Raw genomic sequence first — 26,457 nt, forward strand, 5'->3', positions numbered from 1 at the left:
TTTTAAGGTGTTACTTTTTTCAGCCAGGTTGTTGACTCTCTTTTCATGATTTCCTTGCATCATTCTCATTTCTCTTCCCAATTTTTCCTCCACTTATTTTAATTATTTTCAGAATACTTCTTAAGCTCCTCCATGGCCTGCGACCAGGTCTAATTTTAATTGGTGGCTTTTGATGCAGGAGTTTTGACTTTGTAGTCTTCTTATGGTTCTATGTTTTGATCATGTTTGTCACCAAAAAAAATGATTGCATAGTCTGATTTCGCTTCTTCTCTTTGCTCATCTTGTCAGCCATTTACTTGGCTTTTGAGCTCTTTGCCACAGTAGAACTCTGCTTCTAGAATGGAGAGTGCTGTGTCCCAAATTTCTGGGGTTTTGTGCAGCTGTTTTGAGAGCTTCTTTTGGGCACCTGCTTCTGAACTGTGAGAAGGGTTGCTTCTCCACAGTCTTAACAAACTCTGCATGCTAGTGCTTCTGAAACTGCTATCACCACCCAAGACTGTGACCCAGATCCAAGTAAGGCAAAGCAAGAGAATTCTTCCTCAGTGCCAGTGAAGAGAGTCCTATGATTACCCTCTGTATAGTCACTTGGTGCCCCCATGATTTGTGGACCTGGAGCTTTGGAAGCAGTTGCCTGCGGTAGCAGTTGCAGCCATTACCACCTCTACCATGTTGGGGCAGGAGGCCAGATCAAGCTCTTCTGTCACCCAGCATTAACAGAGTTCCCCCAACTGACTTTTTTTTCTTTGTCGTTTATGGGTTGTGAAGTCTGGAAACCTCTGCAGTTGCCAGTGATTCATTCTTCTAAAGTCTGTTCTTGCCAGTTTGTGCCACAAGTCTGTGCCCACCAGGACTGCACTCTGCTTCTAGTCCTGTACAAGAGGTCCTGCTGGTTGGCCTCTCAGGCAGCCTTCAGTGGGAGATTTTTTTTTTCTCTCTGTCACTTTGTGGGTTCTGTAGCACTACAGTTTGTTTAGAGTAATTTTTATACAGGTATTGTTTTCCTTAATTCCCCTGACATTCTTGCTTCTCCAGGATTCTCTAAGTATGCAATCATATCATCTGCAAAGAGTGATAGTTTTGTTTCTTCATTGTCTATTCTAATTCCCTTAATTATTTTTCTTCTCTTATAGAAATATCAAATGTGTCTAGTACAATATTGAATGATAGTGGTGAAAAATGGGCATGCTAGCTTTATTCCTGCTCTTATTGGAAAAGCTTCTGGCTTATGCTCATTCTAGCTAGTTATTTTAAATAGATATTATTTATCATTCTGAGGAAAATTCCTCTTATTCCTATGCTCTCAGTTTTTTTTCTAGATAGGTAACTGAACCATCTTTGTGTCACAAAAGGAATTTCATAGGATTCCTTCTTCACCTGTTTTCCCAAATAATTTATATAGTAATGGAATAAATTGTTCTTTAAATGTTTGGTAGAATTCACTTGTGAATCCATCTGGTCCAAGTAATTTTATTTTTAATTAGGGTATTCTTTGCTGGCTTGTTCAATGTCTTTAACTAAATATTCCATTTCCTTTTCTGTTAATCTGAATAATTTGTATTTTTGTAAATATTCATCCATTTCACTTAAGATTGTTAGATTTGTTGACATACAGTTGGGCAAAATAACTACTAATTATTGCTTTAATTTCATCTTCCTTTGGTGGCAAATTCACTCTTTACATTTTTGATACTGGTCATCTGCTTCTTGTTTTTCTTTTTTAAATCAAATTAACCAATTTTCAATTTTATGATTGTTGTATTTTTCATAAAACCAGCTCTGAGTTTTATTTTTTAGTGCAATGGTTTTCTTGCTTTCAATTTTGTTAATCTCTCCTTTGCTTTTCAGTATTTCTAATTTAGTGTTTCATTGGAAAATTTAAATGTCTTAATCTTTTAGTGCTTTTTATAGTTGTATCCACAATTCATTGATCCACTCTTTCTCCATTTCATATCTATAATTATTTAGGGATATAAATTTCACATAAGTAGTGCTTTGGCTTACCATTAATTTTGATATGTCGTCTCATTGCTGACATTCTATTTAGTGAAATTATTGATTATTTTTATCATTTGTTCTTTGACCCATTGATTCTTTAGAATTCGATTATTTAGTTTCCAATTAATTTTAATGTATTTTTCCATACCCTTTTATTGAATGTATTGTTATTGCATCATGATCTGGAAAGGATGTATTTAATATTTCTGCCTTTCTGCTTCATTTTGAGGCTTTTAATCTCTAATATATGTTCAGCTTTTGTGTGGGAACCATGTACTGCTGAGAAAAAGTATATTCCTTTCTTTTCCCATTCAGTTTTCACCAGAGTTCTATCATATAAAACTTTTTCTAAAATTCTATTCACCTCCTTAACTTCTTTCTTGATTTCTTTGCAGTTAGATATATCTATTTCTGTGAGGTAAAAGTTGAAATCTCCCATTCACATAGTTTCTTTAAAGCAATGGGGGTTAAGTAACTTTCTCAAGGTTACATGGCCAGGTGTTTCTGGGTGGGTGCTAAGTGTTTGAGCCCGGATTCCATCCCCAGGTCATCCCGACACTGGAGCCGGTGCTCTTACTAGCTGTGCTACCTGGCCACTCCCCCATTCATATAGTTTTAATTTATATTTCCTCTTGTAACTCATTTAATTTCTTTAGAAATTTGGATGCTATGCCATTTGGTGCTTATATGGTTAGTATCAATTTGACTTCATTGTTCTTGGTACCTTTTATCAAGATTTAATTTTCTTACCTGTATCTGTTAATTAAATCTATTTTTGCTTTTTTTTTGGTCTGAAATCATGATTACTAGCCCTCTTTTTTTAACTTCAGCTGGAGCATAATATATTCTTCTTTAGCCTTTTTCCCTCACTCTGTGAGGCTCTCTGCTTCAAACTGTGTTACTTGTAAATAATATATTGTAAAACTCTGTGTTTTAATCCACTTTGCTTTCCATTTCTGTTTATGGGTGCATTTTGCTTCTAACCACTGCCTCCCTCTATCTACCCTACCTTCTATCACCACCTCTCTGTTGTCCCCCTCCCCTCCTATTTATCAATGGGGCAAAATAGATTTCTATGTCCAACTTAGTGTGCTCATTATTCCCTCTTTGAGGCAAATCTAATGAGAATAAGGTTCAGGTGATGCATACCTCCTCTTCTCTTTCCCTACATTGTAATAGGTTTTTTATACCTCTTCATTTGAAATGATTTACCTCATTTCTACCTCTCCCTTTGCCCTTGTCCCAGGGTAATTCTGTTTCTGGCCCTTTCTTCTTAATTTCATCTCATCAGAATCAACTTATACACATACTTTTTGTCTGTGTGTACTCCTGACTGCCCCAATGGTGATATAGTTCTTAAGAGTAAAAAGTATCATCTTACTGTGGAAAGATGTAAACTGTTTAATCTTGCTGAATAACTTCTGTTTTCTCTTCTCTTTCCTATTTAGCTTTTCATGTTTCTCTTGTGCCTTGTATTTGAACAATGAATCGTATGTTTTCCTCTGGTCTTTTCATCGGTAATGTTTGAAATTCCTGTATTTCATTGATAGCTATTTTTTGCTTTGAAGGATTATACTCAATGTGCTTAGCAGGTGACTCTTGGTTGTAATCTATGTTCCTTTACCTTCTGGAGTATCACCTAACAAGCCCTTGAGTCCTTTAATGTAGAAGCTGTGTAATCCTAACTACGGCTCCTAAATATTTTAATTGTTCCTATCTGGCTGCTTGCATAATTTTCTCCTTGAACTGACAGTTCTGGAATTTTGGCTATGTTCCTGGGTATTTTCATTTTGAGATTCTTTTCAGGAGGTGATCCAGTTGATTCTTTCAATTGCTATTTTGCCTTCTAGTTCCAGGATATCAGGGCAGCTTTCCTTGATAATTTACTGAAAAATGTCATTCTAGCTCATTTTTTGATCATGACTTTCAGCTCGTCCAATAGTCCTAAAATGATCTCTCCTAGATATATTTTCCATATCATTTTTTTCCCAAAGAGTTATTTCACAATTTCTTCTATTTTTTTCATTCTTTTAATTTCATTTTATTGAGTCTTAATGTCTCATGGAGTCATTAGCTACTGCTTGATCCATTCTACTTTTTAAGGGATTATTTTCTTCAGTTAGCTTTTGTACCAACTTTTCCATTTGACCAGTTCTACTATTCAAGAAATTGTTTTCTTCAGTGTATTTTTGTACCTCCTTTTCAATTTAGTAAATTTTTTTTTAAGGAATTGTTTTCTTCAATGAATTGTTTTCTTCTGCCCCCAACATTCTTTTGCAACCTTTACCTTTTATTCATGATTCTTTTGCATAACTCTCATTTCTTTCCCAATTTTTCTCCTATCTTATTTGATTTTTAAAATCAATTTTTAGCCTTTCAGGAGTTCTTTTGAGGGCTTAGACCAATTAATATTTCTCTTCAAGGCTTCACATGTTGATGTTTGAAATTGTTGTCCTCTTCTGAGTTTGTTTTGCCCTTCCTTGTCACTGCAGTAACTTTCTGTGGTCAAGGGTTTTTTTTTCCTTTTATTCTTTTTGTTTCTTTGTTCATTTTCTATTTCTATATATTGTGACTTTTAAAGTTGCACTTTTCCCCTGGATTCAGGGAGCACTGTCCCAACCTTCTTGCACTGTAGTCCAGGAGCCTAGGTACTGGCCTAGTTTACTGGGGTCTCTGGTCTAGGTGACTCCTGCTGTGCCAGGGCCTCTGGGTGTGATGGCTTGCCTGCTACACAAAACCCTTTGGGTCTGGCCTCTTGCATGCTGTATCTGGGTATCTAGGCAGTGTCTTGCCTACTGGACAAATTGCTGAAGGCCTCACAGCTGGCCAATTTTGCCATTGGTCTGCTGTTCAGATACCATGAAGTCTTGGTTGCTGGTCTATGCCAGGACTAGGCACCTCCCATTAGCTTGCCTGTATATTGTCTATGCTGGCCTTCATTCTGCTTTTACCTGAGTAAGACAGACTTTCCCTGCAATCCTTCTAAGTTGTTTTGGGCTAGAGAAGTATTTCACTCCATCCTTTTGTGGGTTCTGCCAGTCTAGATTTAAATTTGAGATGTAGTTTAAAGTTTTTTGGAGGGAAATTTGGGAGACCTCGGGCAAGTTCCACCCTTTTATCTGCCATCTTGGCCACACCTTGGACTCTAAAAACTATTTTTTTTAGTTCAATAGGGATGACACTAAATAAATAAATAAACTTAAGTAATTTGACAATTGTATTATATTGTCTCAGCCTCCCCATCAGCAATTTAAAATTTCATATTGTTTAAATCTGAATTTATCTGTGCATAAAGTAATTGTGTTCATATCATGCCTGTGGTTGTCTTGGCACATAGTATCTGAAGTATTTTATATTATCTACAGTTATTTTAAATGGAATTTGTCTTTCTATCTCTTCCTACTAGATTTTATTGGTAGTATATAGAAATGGTAATGATTTATGTGAGTTTGTTTTATATCATTCAACTTTGTTAGAGTTGTTGTTTCAAATATTTTTAATATGATTCTGTAGGTTTCTTTAAATATACTATTATGTCATTTGCCAAAATTGATAGTTTTTTTCCCTCATTCCTGTTCCAATTCCTTCAATGTCTTTTTCCCCCATCTTATTGCTATAGCTAGCATTTCTAATACAATATTGAATAATGGTGGTGATAATGGACATTCTTGCTTCATTCCTAATCTTACTGAGGAGCCTTCTAGCTTCACTCCATTACAGACAAGGCTTACTTCTGGTTTCAGATACATACTATTTATCTTCAAGTAAGTTCCATTTATCCATTTGTTTTCTAATTTTTTAAATAGGAATGAGCAGTATATTTTGTCAAAAACTTTTTTTTTCTGCATCTCCAGAGATAATCATGATTTTTGTTTTGTTTTACTGACATGGACAATTATTATGGTAGTTTTCCTAATATTGAACAAGCCCTGCATTTCTGGTATAAATACTACCTGGTCAAAGTGTTTGGTCTTTGAGATATGTTTATTTCATCTTCCTGCTGATATTTTATTTTAAAAGTTTATATCAATATCCATTAAGGAAATGTTGTGTAGTTTTCTTTCTCTGGTTTTCTTCTTCCTGGTTTAGGTAACAAAATCCTATTTGTGTGAAAGGAATAGGATAGTATTCATCCTTTACCTAATTTTTCAAATAGTTTATATAATATTGGGATTAATTCTTTCTTAAATGTTTGATAGAATTCATTTGTAAATTCATCTGGTGCTAGGATTTTTCATCATAGGAAGTTTTTTGATTAAAAAACAAAAGTTCAGCTTTTTTCTAAAGTAGGTTTGTTTATTGTATTTCCTCTTCTGTTAATCTGGGCAGTTTATATTTTCTTCTTCATCCATTTCATTTAGATGATCAGAATTGCTGATAGATTATTGGTCAAAATAACTTCTAATAATTTAATTTCATTTTATTGTGCTACATTTACTATTTTTATTTTTGATGTTAGTAATTTGGTTTTCTTTCTTATGGAATTAAACAATAGTTTACTTCATTTTTCATAAAACCAGCTCCTAGATTTGTTTATTTATTAGTTCATTTTTAAATTTCAATTTTATTAATCTGTCATTGATTTTCAGGATTTCAATTTTATTGTTTAATAGGGAATTTTCCCCCAGGTTTTTTAGTTTGTACACTTCATTCATTATCTGCTTTTTCTCTATTTTTTGCTGCAAGAATTTAGAGACATGTTTGCCTGCTTTTCTTTTTTGGTGTTGTTTTTAATTTTTTCCCTAAATACCACCTTAGTTGCATCTCTCAAATTTATGATGTTTAATTTTTGTTATTATCTTTAATAAATTATTGATTTTTTCTATGATTTGTTTTTGATCCACTCATTTTTTCATTTCCAATTATTTTTTTTTGCTAGTTTGTGTGTGTTTGTGTGTTGTGTCTGAACCCAGATTTGAACTCAGGTCCTCCTGATTCCAGGGCCAGTGCACTATTCACTGCACCACCTAGCCACCTCCTCCAATTAATTTTTAATCTATGTCTCCATGGCCCATAATTGAATGTATTTTCAGTTTTATGGTCTGAAAATGGTGCATTTGATATTTCTGTTTTTTCTGCATTTGGTTGTGAGACTTTCTTAGCTAATACAAGATCATTTTTGGGAAAGTCATATGTACAGCTGAGGAAAGGTACATTCCTTTCTATTTCCATTCAGTTTTATCCAGAGTTCTATCATAACTATATTTTTTTCTAAGATCCTTTTCTTCTCCTTTAGTTCTTTGTTGTTTTATGGTTAGATATATTTAGCTCTTACCAAGGAAATGTGAGGTTCCCCTCTAATATAGTATTACTCTCTATTTCCTCCTGTAATTCATTTAATTTTTCCTTTAAGAATTTGGATGTTGTTCCATTTGGTGCATATATGTTTAATATTTGTATTAGTTCATTTTCTAGCATTCCTTTTAGCAAGATGTAGTTTCATTTCTTATCACTTTTAATTAGATCTACTTGGTGATTTACTTTGTCTGAGATTATGATTGTTACCACTGCCTTTTTTAACTTCAGCTGAAGCATGTGTGTCTCTGTTTCAAATATGTTTCTTGTATAAATCTTATTGGATTGTGATTTCTAATCCCTTTTGCTGTCTGCTTCCATTTTATGGGTGAGTTCATCCCATTCATCCCATTCACAGTTATGATTACTAAGTATTCATTTCTCCCCATCCTGTTTTCTTCTGTTTATCTTCCACTCTCTTTTAATCATGTCCCTCCTCTAAAGTTTGCTTTGCTTTTGACCCCTACCTTATTTTATCTGCCCTCTCTTTTGTCACCTCCACCTAAAACCCTTTTACTTCCCTTTTGAGCAAGATAGATTTCTATTTCCAATTGAGTGTGTAATTGTATATTCATATGCATTTATGTACATGCATACACACCCCTACATAAGTATGTGTTTTTCCTTTTTGAAACAATTTAGATGTGAGTGAGATTCACACATATCCCACCACTTTGCAACCTTTTCTCCTCCAAGTGTTCTTTTACATAACTTAATGTTTCTTTTATAGAACTTCATTTTTCTCATTCTTTCTTCCCCTTACCCCTTCTCCCAGGGTATTCTTCTTCCCTATATATTTGTTTTTTACATCATCCCAATAGAACTGACTCACGTCTGTACCCTCTTTCTATATAGAATCCTTATCTGTCTAATTCCTTTATTTGTGTAATAATTATAAAGTCCTTAGAAGTCACATGTATCATTTTTACATATTGAAAGAGGCAGTTTGACCTTATTTAATCCCTAATGATTTTTCTTTCCTGTTTACCTTGTTATGCTTTTCTTCTTTTTTTTAATGTAAAAGTCACATTTTCTTTTCAGCCCTGATTCTTTCATCAGGAATACTTGAAACTCCTCCACTTATTTAAATGTCCATTTACTAACCATTTGAAGAACCAAATCAACAAAATGTCAACCAGTGCAAAGTCCTCATATTCCCTCACTGCATATCTCTCTTCACTCATTGGAACATTTGTTAGTAGAACCACCTCCCATCTTCAAAGAAAGGCCTCCTTCTTTTGTTTTTCTTTTTAATCTTCCCCCTCTATAGAACCTTCTCTTTCTGAAACAATAGAGATCACTTTCCCCATTGCTATCCTTGATTTGAACACAGCACATCATTCAAAGCACAGTCAGTCCTCTCTATTACCCTAATTCTCTTCCCTTTTTATGCATCCTTTCGTATTGCAATATGGTCACACCAAAGAAGCATTCACCTCTAGGAAGGATTTTGCTATATTCTGTCCATAATATCCCCTGTTTAATCTTCATTATTACTTCTACCAGTTTTCTACCTTCATTTGTCTCCTTATGTACATTTAGGAAGAAGTCTCTTACTGGTCTCTCTGTTGTTTCTCTGTTGCTTTTATTGTCTTTACTTGATGTTTTCCCCCCCACTCCTGCATTGTTCTTATTTGGGACATTTAAGAGAAAAATAATCTCTTTAGTCCTGATTTTCTTTCTAAAAATATTTCAAACTCTTCTTCATATTTGATCATCCATCTTTTGTCCTATATGATTAGGCTCAGAATAGCACTGGACCTTGCTCCACTCAAGAGTGAGCTCCATTACTCTTTAGAACACATCATTCCATTTCCTCCTTATTTTTCTAGTTGTTGTGGAATAGTCTTATATTATTCCAATGACCTTTCCTAAGTATTTGCAGGCATTTCCCCTGATAGCTTGCAGACCTTGTTTCTGAATTGAATTGTTATATTTAACCATTAGGAGTCTTGGAGCTTGCAGGCTTGTTATTTCCCACCACTAGATGTGATCTATGAATCCTTTCAATAGGACTTTCATTTTCTATGTTTAGAAGTTCTGGTCATTTCTTTTCTATTATTTCTTTTATTATTATATTGCTAATTCTTTTGTCCTATCATTTTCTGCTGGAACACCTATAATTCTTAGGTTGTCTCTGCTCATCCTGTACTTAAGTTTGACAAGTTTTGTTTACATAGTGAGTATATTTTTCCTTAATGTTATTGTTTATTTCTTCCGTTCTTATAGGTTGACCTTTAATTCTGCATATTTACATTCCCAACTTATTGTTCTCTCATTTGTTTTTGTTTTTTTTATAGTTTGCTGATGTTTTTTGTTTCTTTGTTTTTGGTGAGGCTTCCCATTGCAGATTTAATTTTTTCCATTCTGCTCATATTTCTTGTGCAGGACAAATTTTGCACTCAAAGTTCTCATTTCTCTTTTAAACCACACAGAAACCATTTGTTGTGGTCCCACTTTCTCAAATTCCACAGGGTCCTTTTTCTCATCAAACATTGCAACATTTTCCTTTTTTAAAAGTTTTTATTCATAGATGCCTGAACTCATTTACTAGATCCAGTGGCCATATATTCTATAATTATTAAAGTTTTTTTTCCTGTTTATTTATCTATGGTTCAATTTTGAGTTTTTATCTTCCTAAAATCTTTGGTTCTTTCAGTCTTTAAGTTTTATCCACCACCACCACCCCCATCCAAACAGAAACAGTTTATTTTCTTATCACTCATTTCCTGATTCCCTTCCCTCTCATTGTTGTTTCCTTGGTGGTTGGATCTCAAAGTATTTTAAACTCCTTCAAATATGGGCATTTCATGGTTCCTCATCTTAGATCTCTGCCCCAAGTGGCTTGTTGGAGCTGGCTCCAGTTGGATATTACACTTGTCCCCCTCAAGCTTGCTTGGTGGGGGACTGCAAAGTTCCCCACGTGCAGAATGACCTATACTGGGTCACCTCTCTCTCTCTCTCTCTCTCTCTCTCTCTCTCTCTCTCTCTCTCTCTCTCTGTCTCTCTGTCTCTCTCTGTCTCTCTGTCTCTCTCTGTCTCTGTCTCTCTCTTAGTTCTGTAGCTTGTACCTAGACATTTAAAAACATGCATTCTCTGGTACTGGATATTATGGATCGCAGCCCCTGCCAGAGTTTTGCTCCTGAAGTAATGTTGCCAAATTAGCTGCAAAGCAAACTTGCATTGGTTAGAACCAGGGTAGGGTCACTCTGGCCCTGGAAAGAAGGATGGGCGTGGGCTACATGGGTAAGTTTGGTAGCCTTGTTTCTCACAGCATGGGCATTAGGAGGGAAATGTTTGTTCAGGTTCAGTTTCAGCTCCTGGATTTGTGGGGATTTTTTTCCCCCTTTTTTAACCTTCTTTTGGATTCTTTGTGTCCTAAATCATGGAAACAACTGAAGTTGTTTAATCTTTGGTGTATAATTTCTGTTTTGGAGAGGTCTGAAAGGTCATGGGGATCAGAGAAAATGTTTATTCCTCCATTTTGTTATAAATGTGACATGGAACTTTGTTTAACATTCACATCCTTGACACAAATAAATACATATCTGGCTTTTTTAATCAAGTTCACAGATGATGGAAAATTGGGGAGAATAATTCCCACTCTGGAGAGACAAATCAAGATTAGAAAAGACCCCATATGGGGTTGCGACCCAAAGTTTAAGAAGCCCTGGACTAGAGGATTATTCATTAGGTACTTTGTATGTATGTTTTTAGTTTGAGTTTTAGGAGATAATCATGATAGCTAAAATGTTTCGATTCTGTGATTTGAAATATGGGATACTGAGCAGATATTTCTAAAACTCATTGAGATAAAAAATGCAAAATCAGTCAACTTTAGATTTTTATTTATGTCCTTACCCATCTATATTATAGTAGTCACATGGTCATCTATAGTGATAAAATAATGCCAGTTTATCTAAACTTTCCACAGCCTCATTCTTTTAATATATCACACAAGAAAGTTTTTAACATATGCACTGAAACAAGCTAGAAATACAAGTCATTCATTAATCTCACTAAGGCACCTAACATTTGCTTTAATATTAAGGACTATCTATTTACTTATCTATATATCTATATTTACCTGTCATCATCTATCTACATATAGTGGTTATGGATAAGAAATCTATCATGTATTCCTCTGTGTATGCATGTATCTAATTATCTTCTATCTAACTATATTGGTTATGGCAAAGGAATACTATTATTCATGAGAATTGCATATACACATAAATGTATACACACACATATAATGAGGAAGTCACTCTCTGTGGTGAACAATGCCCTTGGGGACACACATGATGATCTCAATTATAAAGACCACTTGCTGTAATACAATAGACTTGAAGTGAGTAGTTACTTAGAGGACAGAGTTAAACTTAAATGATTTTCAAAATAAACTTGTTTACCAACCAGGAGGGACTATGACTCTTTTAGAAAATTTGCCTAATGAGGGCTATATACACTACTTCAAAGGTCTGTGACTGACAAAAATATTGAAGAACTTTATTTTCCTTTGTTTACTTAAAGCTTCTATAGAGTACATATGTTTTAAGCAAATTGAATGGTGTGTGCATGTGTCTTTATGTTTTCAGCTGAATTTATGTCTTTCACACCAAAGCATTTTTCAGGATGAGATAAGGCAAAGCAGCAATAGCTAATAGTTCCATGTACCACCTGGCAGTGGAATACCCTCCAGCTGGTTCTTCCCACTTTGGTAGTTATTCTGTTTATTTTTATAATTTTTTAGGGGGGAACACATTTCCGCAGGCACATGAAATACAAAATTCCTGTAAAAAAGTCTCCTGGAAATGTAGCTAAATTTTATATTCTTTTTTCACTACTGGTGTTGTGATTATATAGTATTAGCAAGGTGATACTGTACCAAGAAAGAGATAACAGCGTTCTGATCCATTAACTTGCCTTGGGTTCTAGCAGCCTATACCTCTTAGAAGATATGGGTCACTATGTAGAATCCAGTAAAATAACTAGATCATTACAATACAGTTTTAAATTACCTGCAGCATCCCTACTAAGGACCATTATAACTCTAGATCTATTCCCTAAGTAGACTGGATTGTCAGCATAATCTATTACTCCTGGTCTCTCTTAAATAAGACTGGGAATCTGTTTTTAGTAAAAATATCCCTAAGTTGTCTAATGGAAAGAAGCCTAAAAAATTAAGCTCCATATATTCAAATCCTAATAGGGCTATGCCATATTGATCAATTTGTCTATTTGTTTATCAAACAACAAGCATTTATGAAGCTCCTCCTATATGGTAGGCATTGTGCTAGCTGCTGAAGATACATAAACAAAGAATGGAATAATCCCTATTCTCAAGGAAAATGCATTCTGAGACACTGGATTAGATCTCTAAGGAAGCCTGTTTCACCTTCATTGTAAATTCATTATAGCAGTTGCAGGTTCACTATTGGCTCAGACAACTGGCATTTTAAAAAATTGAATCTTGCATTTGGCCTACAACTGTTTTGCCTTCTGAGTGCTACAAGAACTCTTAGGCAACATACTTCATCCAAATTTACCACATTTTTGAGGGAGGATGAGTCCTTCTTTTGATTACATTATTATTATGTGTTTTTGCTTTTTTGGAGGGGAGAAGGCAGGACAGTTGGGGTTAAGTCACATGGCCAGTAAGTGTTAAGTGACTGAAGTCTTATTTCAACTCGGGTCCTGCTGATCCATGGCCGGAGCTCTATTCACTGCACCACCTAGCCACTCTTTTGATTACATTCTTCAAAGATCTGTTATTCATAGATATTTCCCCCTAAAACTTCAAAAATGCATCATCTGATCTATATTTGTGGCAATGATCTGTACTGCATTATCAATCAAAAATCATACCAAAAAAACCTGGACAAAGAGAAAAAGGTTATTTTTGAGGTGGCATATACACTTCTCCAGTGCTGTAATATGACTTTAAAAGCCACAAGTACTATGTTTCTCACCCCATTTCTATCTCCCTCTTTTATCCCCACCCTGTGTTTCTTCACTACTTCCTCCTCCCAGCACACAACAGCTACAGATAATACAAAACAATACAAATAATACAAAAATACAAAGTAATACTGTGTGTTTGTGTGTGTGTGTGTGTGTGTGGCTTGAAAGTGCTTAAAGTTTCAGCATCATTTCCACCTGCCTTCTTTTCTTTGAAGCAAATTTCAAATTACTAGACTCAATATTTTATTTTCTATTCAGTGTTACTCACTAGAGCAATTAAAGCAGAATGTTAATGTTGATGTGATGGGAATAACATCGTTTATGCCACACACTGTAGATTATTTCTTGACAAGTGTAGACACAGCCCAGCTGCCACACAGGAAAATCCCACACAGCATCCTTACTGTGCATAAGCAAATGTATGCACCAAACTTTTGGAATTTTGTTTTTGAAAAGGCTCAACCCACTGAAATTCTGAATGATTGTTTTGTGCCCTTTTTTTCTCTTTGGTTAATAGGACTATTCTAAGGATGTTCATTACAAGTTTAAGTCTTATTTATGGTATTACCATATGTGCTCTTGAAATGGAATCAAATGCTTGCATACACCAGAGGAAAATAGAATGATGTGAAAGATAATATATTTTCAAGATTGGAACTATAATAATAATGATAATAAAAATACCCTGCATTCACCAAACTTTAACGTTTGCAGAATGCTTCATGGATATTCTCATTAGATCCTTACAACAATCTTAGGAGATAGGTGTTACTATTTTTCACATTTTATAAAAGAAAAAATTGAGGCAAAAAAAATGTTAAATAACCCTCCCAATCACATATTCAGTATCTAAGGCAGGATTTGAAATGAGATCTTCCTGACTCTAGTTCCATCATCTATTTTAAAATGACAAATAGACATATATGCTTTTTAAAATAGCTAGATATTTCTCTCAAAGAAGAATGAAAACTTGAGAAATTTGAGCTCATCATATGCCCCTTGATAAGCATTTCATTTGTCCTTTGATCATGAAACTTAACCTTGTCCTTAAACAATTCATTGAGAAATACTTAGAGAAAAGAGCAAAGAGCTGTGAGAACACAAAAATTCAGATCCTAGCATTATCGTTATATTAATACTGATTTTTATATAAATCTGAAAGTCGCTATCTCTTTTGATCATCATAATTTTACACATAATGAAACAGAGGATCAGGGAAATTGTCATGTTGTTGGCCACACAACTAGTAAGTGTCAGAGGTGGGATTTGAACTTAGGTCATATTGAATCCTAAATTGGCAGTCAAAGTAATTATTTGAACTTAGTCATTACCTTTTCTATGACTCTATGACATCTTTTTTAGCTATTAAGTTTTATATATATATATATATATAAGTATGTATATATATAATATATATATTATGTATATAAATCTTTAAAAAATCTTAATTTTATCTAAATCTATAAAGAGGATTAGGCTCATGTCAAAGAGTCCTTTCAGTTACATAATTTTGTGATTTTAGGTACAGATAAAAATTAATTATTACTAAGAATCCTACAGGGTTCTAAAGCTTCCAAAAATATTGAATTCTTATTAAACACTTAGTGGTTATTTTATATATTTTAAAATCACTTAGTGCATTTCTTTAATTATAAACCAAAGATATAGTTATATGCATAGATTAAGGTTAAACCTCCAAATGTTGAAGATCAAGAAGTATTAAGAAAACTAAATTTTTTTTAAAGTACAGTGCAGTACCAGTTGTTCTATTTTCCTTAATTGTCATGTATCTTGCCATGTCCTTTATCTGCTTAGTGAATTTACAAGGAACACAGCAGGTTGTGAATTTTTAATAGGCCCTCTTCAAGGAAAGAAAAGGTCAGCATTAACATAAAGTTCTTCTTAAAGATTTGTGGCACAAATGTTTCACAGCAGAGAACAGGTGTTGCTGAAAAACTAAAGCCTGCCACCATCACAATAGTCTAGCTAAAATTCTCTGTGTTAAATAAAATGAGCACTTTCATGCAACAGAATACCAATACCAAGTCAAATCAATGTAATTCAAAAATGACTGTTTTATCAGCGTGAAGCTTGCTTGGCATACAATTGGTACTCCTGCGTTTCATAATTAAAATAAATCTTCTTTTGGGGGAAAAAAAGCAAAACAATAAAAAAAGGTTATGTGTTGAGACACATAATGAACTTTGAAAAGTGAAATAACAATTTAGCATCTGCAACTTAAAAAAAAAAAGTCTTTTTTTTTAATTCACCATGGTTTCCTGAGTTTTAGGGCATAGATAGGAAAAAGAGGGGAGTAGAAGGTAGGATGAAGAGGAGAATAAAAAAGGAGTACAGAACTAAGGGAGGAAAGAGAGAGGTAGAGGGGAAGGAAAAATACCATAGAAAGAATATCTAAGGAAGTCAAATAGAGAGCGGAGCAGATATAGAAAAACAATTGGGTAAGGCTTGAGATGAACTCCAGAAAGCATGGTTTACATCAAGGGAGAGTAGAGCCATGACATCTTACAAAGGTTATTATTATTTCCTCCCTTAGTTTCCTTCTGTAACTGCTTAGAAATCAGCACCAATAGCCTTTCATTACACTTCCTCCATTTCAAGTAATATAAGTCCCTTTATCTCCTGTCAGTTTCAACCAAGATAAGGAGCTTCTGGGGCTTAATTGGGATAGCCATTCGCCTCCAGAAATTTCTGTTTCCCCTCAGGGTCAACTCATTATAGTAGTTGCAGGCTCAAGACTGGCCCAGACACTGCCCTAATTTGAGAAGGTTTTTCCTTCATTTGATACCATCCTGTCAGCTGATGAAAACTGCTTCTTCATCCTGATAATGCAGGGATTTCTAATATAGTCTAATAAAATCGAAAGTAGTATAGCTACTCCTCTCTAGACACTCCTTTGTGGTTTTTCTTCCACTGTTAGAAAATGTATAAAGAATGTATTACTTTGTTATAGTAGAAAAAAATACTATTCTTTCTTTTATTCAAAGTGTTAACAATGCCAACTGACAAAGTAGGATGAGTCTAATTTCTTCTCTGTAATAACAAAAATGCCATTGTGATCTTTTCTTTTACTTTCTATGATTATTATGTGAGTGGAACTACACTATGTGTTGTGTTGAGATTCTACGAAGGAGCATGAAAGGACCCTTTCCTAGTAAAAACTCACACTATGTAATATTTCTATGTATATCCATATAATATGAGATAGAATGTAGTACATGCATTAGAGAAGTGTAAATTGTCATACATGTTTCCATCCTATGAGACTTCCTTTCTAGACTTTTACTTTATAGAACTTCAGTAGTATAGGATCATTGCAATCAAGTACAATAAATAGCATATACTATAGCCTGATCATGCTTTGATAGTCATTTATTTCAGTGCAAAAATGGGAAAAGAAGAGGTCAGCAAAATTATATATATATACATATATATACACATGCACACACATATAATATATCTCTGTGTATATGTATATGTACACACATACATATGTGCATAGGTATGTTGTGAAAATATGTCAGGAAAATGAAATGATAACCAAAATATGTAGAAGTACATGCAAAGAACTTATATACATATTCCTCATTAATGCCTTCTTAAGGAAAAGACAAGCACCAAATAAAAGAGCAAAAATAAAATGTATCATATTTTAACAGACAAGCTCAATTAGATCAAATATAAAAAGAGGAAGCCCACTCTGGGGCCCACAATTTTGAGGGAATTGAGAGAAAAGTTCCAGACTTCCAAAATCCAAAGTGAAGAAGAGAGGATATCAGATGCATGAAAAAAAATCTGATGTTAGTATCACCACTTCCCCCTCAAAAAACAACAGCAAATAAGAGAATATAAACAACTGTTGATAAGTATGAATTTCTACTGAGAGTATCAGTTATGCAAGAATGATATAGACATGCATCAAAGAAATACTTGCTATGAGTATCTGAGGGCGGCACTCAGGCTTTTACATGGGATGATGTACATTGGATCATATCTTGATGATCATGTTCTACTGGGCACAAGATCATGCAGTGTGTTTTGTTTCTTGATGTATATATATATATATGTTGGTGCAAAATTGACTCTTTTAGTATTTCCCATATGTATATGAAAATTATTTGAAATTCCTCAAAAACTTTAACAGAGATAAACCTGATCAATGACCTGATCATTGTTATCAAGCAATGCATAAAGCAAGAAGAGGAATCTTCATCAAAGGTACTTGGCACTATCATTGAGGAGATCATGCACAGAATCTGGGGGTGATGGCCAAGATTCCTTATAGATTGTGTATTCTCCCAGATTCTGCTATTTTCACATGATATTTTGTTGATTGCATAAAGTCCTACAAAATTATAAAGCATCCTAAATGAGATCAATAATCACTCTAAAAATGTTAGCCAAATGTTGTAAATAAACATGAAACAAATAGATAAAGAATGACTTCTTCAGTTGAAGGGATAACAAGCAGTTCATCCATCAAATTCATCAGTATATCTATAGAGCTTGGGTAAACACTTCAAATTATGCCAAAATTGAATCAGATAGGAATAGCTCAATGGCACTAAGGGAACTGAAATGCTTTGTAATGATTCCAGTCTTCTCCCTTAAACAAAATTTCTTCTTTTAACTCCAATATCCTTGTGATGCTATTACTTTTACAGTGCATAATGAAGCAAGACAATCTATGAAGAACTGAGACTACACATAACCTAAAAGACAATGAATTGTACAGTGTGAGCTGTATCAGATTACAAATGAGGAATGAAAGAATTGAAGAGAAGTGGTAAAGGATGCCATCAAAGAAATGAATGAATGGATGAAAAATAAAACCTCAGCGAAAACTGGACAGTGATATGGAAGAAACAAGATTTAGATCAACACCTCACATCTTATACAAAGAAAAATTCAAAACGAGTATATAACCTAAATATAAATGGTCACACCCTAAACAAATTAGGAAAACATGGATAAATAATTACTACATCCATGGGTAGGAGAAAAGACCATGACCAAATAAAAGAGAGGATTATAGAAGATGAATTGGTTAATTTTTATTATATAAAATTAAATGATTTCCCCCTCACACAAACAAGTACATTAAAGCTAAGCTCAAAAGAGAAACAACTACATGGGAAATTCTATGCAGATTTGCAAGGTAACATTTCCATGCCATATAAGGAACTGATTCAGATTTATTAGAATAAGTGTCTTCCCAATTGATTAATACTCCAAAGGTATGAACAGATAGTTCATAAGTGAAAAGACTACTTTTAGGCACATGAAAAATACTCCAAGCACTACTACTTAGAGAAATGCAGATTAAAAAAAAAGTTCTGAAATTTCCATTTCTTATCTTGAAGAGTCACAGAGAAGAAAATAAAAAGGAAAATAATAAATGTTGGTGGAGCTGAAAAAACACATAAAGTTGGTGGAGCTGCAAGTGAGTCCAATCATTCTGGAAAGCAATTTGGAATTACACATAAAAATTAGCTAAATAGTTCATGCCCTTTGACCACATTATACTACTTATAGGGCTAAAGCCCAAAAAGATAAAAAAAAGAGTAAAAGGTGCTAGATATAAAGAAAAATATTTGTGATTAATTTATGGTGGCAAAACAACAAAAATGATGAAAACTGGAAACAATACTCATCAACTGAGGATTGGCTGAATAAATTTTGGTATATTAATGTGACATTATCTTATTGTGTTGTAAGAGTTGAGTAAATATATGATTTTAAGATACATAAAAAGACATGAACTGATCCAGAGTGAAATAAGCAGAAATAAAGGAATAATTTATATATAACATCAATATTATAAAAACAATCTTGAAAATTTCTATAAACTGATGAACTAGATGAACAGAATCAGGAAAACAATTTACAAGATAATAATATTGTAAAAAACAAAAACTTTGAGAGTTGTAAGAATTATCATCAATACAATGACCATTCAGAATCCCTGGGGACTGATTCTATCTTTGATGAAGATGATAAAAGTTTAGGGTGCAGTGAGACATAAATATTTTTGCATTCAGTCATTGAGGGAATTTATTTTGCTTGACAATGTATGTTTGTTGGAGGAATTTATTTTTATTTTTTCCCCAGAAGAAATGAGAATGCGAGGGAAAATAGTTTGTTTTGTTATTAATAGAGAGCTGGGTAGAGGTGGTTCTAAAAGTGTGGAATGTTGCATATACTTTCCGATGAGATCACTATTTTACCTTACTGTTTGACATTGTTACCAGAGACTTCCTATGGAATAGGAGTAATCTGTTAATGTTTGTAATTTAAAATAAAACTTTAATAAAAAATTTTAAAAAATTAAAAATCATTTGAGCATATTGTAAAAGCAAAGGGAAATCCCATTTCTTTAGTATCTCTAAAAAAAAGTGAGGAAAGTCACCATCACTTTGGTTGGACCCTCGTGTTGAAATTATGACAATAGATTAAAGAACCCCACAGACTGGGTAATCATAATTGAGTTTGTTATCCATATTATTGGGAAGGAGTGCCTATCCTCAATTAGATCAAAGATCCATAGATAGAGAAACTCTTTTTGGTTTATTCTTTCACTCTCTTGGTTAATACCCAGAGTTAGATCTATGATCTAAACACGTAACTTACTTCTCTCTTTTCACAGCCTTCCAAGTACAATGCTTATATTATACAGAAAATAACCTGTCTTCTCTTGGTAATAGCAAAATAAATGAGGAGGTTGATAGTGATGATGATGGTAATATTATATTCATGTTAGTATTTACCCATCTATCCTTAATGCTTGCATTATCAATAACCTGCTGGCTGGTCTCCCCATCACAAGTCTTCCTTGGATCCAGTACATCTTCTACTCGACTGTCAAAGTGGTCTACCTTAAGTACAGGTCTAACCATGCCAAACTCTTACTCAGAAAGTTGCACAGGCTACCTAACCCCTCTAAGATCAGACATAAAATTCTCTGTTTGGAATTCAAGGTCCTTCATTAACTTTGCCCTTTCTACCTTTGCAGTCTTCTTAAACCTCTTCTCCTTCCTCATCATGTACTCTATGATCCAGTGCCACTGGCTTTTCTGCTGTTTTGTGAACAAGATGCTCCATGTCCGTACTTTGGGCTTTTTCACTGACTATTCCCCATGCCTGGAATGCACTTTCTCCTTATCTCTGTCTCCTGACATTCCTTGGGTTCAAGTGCCAGCTCAAATCACACCTCCTAGAGTCACATGTACCAATTCTTCTGAATTCCAGCGGCTTTTCTCTACTATTTCCAATTTATCTTGTGTATAGCTTGCTGTCTGTGTGTTGTCCTCTAGATTAGACTATGAGTTCCTTGATGGTAGGAATTCTTTTTTTATCTCTATGTCCTTAGCACACTTATTGACACAGAGTAGGTGCATAAACATGTTTATTGTCTATCTTGTGGGGGTTGAGGGGTGGGGACAGAATGAACCAAATTTAATTTTTAATTCATTTAGGATACTTTCTCTGAAATATTTGAAGACTATTATCATTTCCCCCCTAAGGCTTTTCTTTTCAGGCTAAACATCCCATTTCATTCATGCAGTGTTCTTATGGGGTTGTTCCAGGATCCCTAAGAGTACTGCTTACTGTATTGATATTTTCCAGCTTGTTAATGTCTTTCCAAAAATGTGAAGCCTCTCATTGTACACAATACTTTGTAAGTAGTAAAGACAAAATAGTACAGGTAAATCATGAAAACATCCTGCATTGATGAAGCATTATATTTCAATATTTATTGTTTTTGGGGTGTGATAAGGGTCGAGGTGGTCTCCAGGCCATCTGCTGAGTCTCATTAAGAACTTTCAGTCCAATAAACTCCCCTTTTTTATACACATTCTCATTTAGTTATTCCCACATGATCCTGCATTTACCCAGCTTTTGTTTTGTTTTTTTCAACACAAGGATAGGACTTTTTTTATTGAAGCTTATGTTTCAATCTAATAGAGGCAGTGCAATACAATGAAATAAAACACTGGTTTGTTTTACCTAGGAAAACTTAGCTCTGAGTGTAGTTTCTGATGCTTAATAGTGGCATGACAATTTATAAGTCATTTTATTTCCCTGTGCCTGGTAGGGACACAGAAAAAAAATGTAAACTGAAAATAGTACTACTTATATAATATACCTCAAAATGTTTTGGTGAAGAAAAGAGTTAAGAAATTGTAAAGTGCTTTTTAAGTGTGAGTTATTTATTATTGTTGTTATTGGTTTGATTGTTTAAGATGGCTAGTTTTATGGAATTTAGATAAAAATAGTTGGAGATTATATCACTATCTTGATATTCATTTAAATTTAATGACCTGTAGAATACTACACATGTGAATAATATGACTTCTATAAGTAAATAAAAGTATTGTTATTAACTTATTTTAAAAAACTCACTGAAAGGATCTTTGAGAAGCTCTAGTCAAACTGGATGACAGTGATCACTTGTCCATGGTTCTGATATTGTCAAAATGTGAGTGTTTTGAAAAAAGTTATTGCCATGTACTTGTAAAGATTATGAATATTTGATATGATACCATCTATTAATTTATCATTCTTTTTTCCTTTTTTAATGAAACTAGACAAGCAGGATAGTTTTGAAAGCAGTGTGTAGTTAAATATATATACACACACACACATACATACATTTGTGCATATCTAAAGAAAAAAAATTGCATGAAGTCAGTATTCATGGGTTCATATATAAACCTTATGTGTTCACCTTTGTGTATGGAAATCCTCTTTTATAGTGTTTAAGTTGAAAATTTTAAAAAGCAAAAACAAATGAAAAGAAGTCACATATAAAAGAATTGCAAAATTTGAACATTATATAATACCTCGCCTGTCATCTAGTTCAATGTATATACCACAGGATGCATCATTACAGTGTTACTCAGCAGTGATCCATTAGACATAATCTAATCCAACCTACATATGGACAAGAGCATTGTCGACAACATACTCAACAATTTATCATCCATGCTTTGTTTGGAGACCCCCATTGAGGGAGAAACTCATCATTGCTAAAGCAGTCAAAGTCTTTTTTTGATATCTTGTATTATACCCAGTCCCCATCCTATCTCCATGTTTCCCTGTTAAATTTGTAGTATTTTTACACAAAAAAATCTTTTTCCTTTAGGTACAAATGTAAGTGTGTTCAAACCTGCTCTGTCCAATTCAGAGCAGAATGAGGTTCATATGATGCCTACTCCCTCTAGCTTTTCTTCAGAATTTTTAAAATATTCTTCTTACATACTGTAATTAAGAGAAATTTTCAAGTACTACTCCCTTACTCCTTTTTAGTTTATTTTCCTTTTATCTTCCCCTCTTTTTCCCCACTAATACCCTCAGAACTAAACCAATTCACTCACACTTCCTTTTTTTTTCTGAATTCACCACAACACCATTTAAAAATATTAAAATTCAAAGGGGGTGCTTGTTTCTGTTCCCCATTAATCTTTTAACATTATATTCAACTCCATCTAGTTATTTCAATAAATTGATATTTCTAGTTTTAGATTGTAACTTCCTTGAGAGAAAAAACTTGGTTGTTTTGTTTTTGTTTTTCTTTGTAACTGCACATAGTATATGTTTAATAAGTATTTGTCACTGATGTCATTCTTACATTTTGTTTTGATTTTCCCTCTCAGATCTGTTCTTTTTATGAAAAACTTTGAAAGCCTTTTATCATATTAATGGTACATCCCTTCTCTCCCATATAGTATTTTACTTGGCTTTGCATTGTTAATCATTCATTTCATAAGAATACATCATTTGTCTTTTGGAATATTGCGTTGTATTTAGAATATTGTCTTTTGGAATATTGTGTTGTATTCCCCTCTTATTTTTTTGTGGAAGCTGCTAAGTATAATCTTAGTTTATCATTCTTAAAAAAAATCTAAAGACAATGAGCACACCAAATAGTTTGTCCTAATTCCATGTTTATTATTATTGTTGTTGATCTCATGTGGAGCTCAGACAGAAACAGTTCTGTGACAAATTACTATCTTGATATTATTCTTTTACATTTATTATTATTTAGACAACCAAGCAGGTAGATAAAATGGGTGGATTATTTTGGGGGGGGGATTGAAAGAAGATCTTTAGAAGTAAGCTCTTATTATTCAGGATAACTTAAAGCATTGTTAAGACTTCTGTAGCAGATAGAGTGACAGCAATAACAATGATTATTTCCCCCATCTTCATTGATGGATAATTAGTAATCAGACAACACTACAGTCAGACTCAAGAAATAAAGGACAGAGAAGAAAAAAAATAACCTGCCACTGTCTTCATTTTTTTAATGTTACTGTACTGTTGTTTTGTAGTTCAATGGAAACAGTAAGAGAAGCTGTACTTGAATCTCTGCATAAGATTAGAGAAGTCATTTATCCTCTCTAGGGTTCCCTCATCTATAAAATGAAAAAAAAAATTAACAAGTTGGGCTTTGAGTTCACTTTCAGTTTTAAATCAGTGATAGAGTAGTGATGCCTAGTGAAGGTCGAAGTCAGTGGTTAAATGGGTAATGGGTATTACTGCTCATATGTATGCATAATCAGAATTTTTGAGAATACATGTTTCCCCAGACAACTGTTATACCATTTTACTGCTTGCATACCAGATATACAAAGTGTCTTTCAAATGATCTCATGATTAGTAACATTTTAATAATAAGAGAGCAATAAAAAACATATACTTTTTATATAATATACTTTCCTTGAGTAGTATACTTTATTGAATTAGGTTCATAATACATTTAATTATTTATTTATTTCAGTTCCACTAAATTTTCCATTATTCATTTTGCTATCAATCTTATTCTTTTCTGATATTTCTCTGGTAGCTACTCTGCTTTTACTGTAATTTTAGGTTCACTTTTTTTTTTAAATAAACACTCGAGTAGAACAAAATTTATAATTCTTCACTTCTAGGTCTTTTTTTAAAAAATCTGCCTTAATAGAGCAGAAATGTCCATGAAATTAGGTAGTTTTTTAATTAAAAAAATGTAAAAAGGACTACCTAACAGAAATCTTTAAATAGAATTTTGCCTCCAAACTAGTTTTCTCTCTTGAATGTCCATACCAATTAATCATTTGGAATTAAGAGAACTCACTTATTATTATATCTCCAATCTTTTATGGACATTCTGATTGCTTGCTCATTTCAGTACAGGTGAACCTGAAAATATCTCCCTAAAAATGCCCAAATAATAATACTTGATTCCCACCATTCAGTCATCTATAACCAAATATAGCTTATATTGACCAAATTATAACTTTTTAAAAGCTACATTTTTTTCTCTTATGTGTTTAATACTCCATATTATTCATGAATTTGATATTATAAAGTTCATGATGAAGTGGTGATCTTTGTATTGAATAGATGCCATCACAACTATTGAGCTCTTGTTTTTACCATGTAAACATTTTCTAAGTAGTCTGACTTAGTTCCATGAATCAATCTTTATTGAGATGATGTAGTTAGGTTTATGTTATCTTTTATCTTCCATAGGGTCTAGCACAATGCTTAACATGGAGTAGCTTATTCATACTAGTTGGTGGATAGATAAAAGAAGGAATTTTCTAGTGGGCTGGCTGTTTTTTGTATGTTTATTAATAGGAAATGGGGGGAGAGTAGAAATATTTCGAGCTCAGTGTTCTTATATCAGCTGCCAGGAAAATAGTTCTGCTGAGAATTATTGGCTCAGTTACCAGTTCCTAGGGAAGCTATATCAGGATACAAGCCCCTCCTTTGATTTTTTTCCCCCAGCAAATTATGTACCGGCACCATACTGTTTGTGTGTTAAAATGTTAACGGCACACTTGTTTGTGTGTTAACATTTTTCTCTAGTTTTTGTTTGTTTTCTTAATGCATATCTTTTGACTAAAATGTAAGCCTCTTGAAGACAAGAACTGGCATTTTATGCTTCCTTTGTATTCTCCATTATGCCACATGTATGTGAATGGCTGATTCCTCTCTGTCAGATTTCCCAGGGACCATCGTGAAATTAGAAGTGGGCTCTAAAATACTTGCTAAAATCCTGTCTTCTTTCTTCTTTGTCCTAGAAGTGTAGCTCTTGTTGCCTTAACTCTGTGAAAACTCTGGGTGGATCCTCATCATCTTAATTATATGTAATTTAATATAAGTAAATAAAGGGGCAGCTAGGTGGCGCATTGAGTAAGAGCACTCCTGCTCGGAGTCGGGAGGACCCAGGATCGGTTCTGGCCTCAGATACTTAACACCCCACACACACAAAAAAACTGGCTGTGTAACTTTGGGCAAGTTACTTAATGCCAATTGTTTTTAAAAAAAAAAGAGAAAGAAAGAAAGAAAGAAAGAAAGAAAGAAAGAAAGAAAGAAAGAAAGAAAGAAAGAAAGAAAGGAAGGAAGGAAGGAAGGAAGGAAGGAAGGAAGGAAGGAAGGAAGGAAGGAAGGAAGGAAGAAAGAAAAAAGAAAGAAAGCAATATAAGTAAATAAAATGATTTTTCTTGGAATTTCAGAAAACAACAAAAGCAATTTAATAGTGAATCTTTTTTTTTTTGTTTTCTGTTTGTAATTTATTCCTTCTAGCTTCATTCAGATCAAGATAAGGGAGATGGATCACTCAAATATATTTTATCTGGAGATGGAGCAGGCACTCTTTTTATTATTGATGAGAAAACAGGTGACATTCATGCCACTAGGAGAATTGATAGAGAAGAAAAGGCCTTTTATACCCTCCGTGCTCAGGCTATTAACAGAAGAACTTTGAGGCCAGTGGAACCTGAGTCTGAGTTTGTCATCAAAATACATGACATCAATGACAATGAACCAACATTTCCAGAGGAAATCTATACTGCCAGTGTTCCTGAAATGTCTGTTGTAGGTGTGTATTTATTTGATGTTTTTTAAAGCATGTTATATAAGACAGCATTTTTCAAAAAAGATTTATCAAATAATATATTATGATAAAATAATTTGTCAACACTCTAAGATAAATGTTTTAATCTCAGTTACTGAAGAATGGAAAACTGATCAAAACTTTGCTCCTTGAAAATTTTATATTATATTGAAGAGGCTATTTTTTTTTCTTTGCCTGCTTTGAAGTCAAACAAATATAGTTCCAATCACCACAGAACTTTGTTATAGATGGTAAAGCAATTATTACCTAGTTAACTCCTTCGTCAAATCATAGCCCCA

The 26,457-nt window shown here is 33.6% G+C and overlaps 1 protein-coding gene across 2 annotated transcripts in view; it reads left to right on the plus strand.

Annotated features, from left to right (window-relative positions):
• Positions 1-26,457, plus strand: part of LOC138171080 (cadherin-10) — a 313,231-nt gene that overhangs the window by 202,257 nt on the left and 84,517 nt on the right. For both annotated transcript variants that reach the window (XM_069100488.1, XM_069100487.1), the window contains one exon: positions 25,849-26,143. In XM_069100488.1, the coding sequence (XP_068956589.1) occupies positions 25,849-26,143 (295 nt within the window). The remainder of the gene's footprint in view (positions 1-25,848; positions 26,144-26,457) is intronic.

The sequence above is a fragment of the Petaurus breviceps genome, unplaced genomic scaffold, assembly GCF_028583685.1.
Source record: "Petaurus breviceps papuanus isolate PSGF00001 unplaced genomic scaffold, PetGlider_PUasm1.0 41, whole genome shotgun sequence".
In the NCBI taxonomy this organism is placed as follows: Eukaryota; Metazoa; Chordata; class Mammalia; order Diprotodontia; family Petauridae; genus Petaurus; species Petaurus breviceps.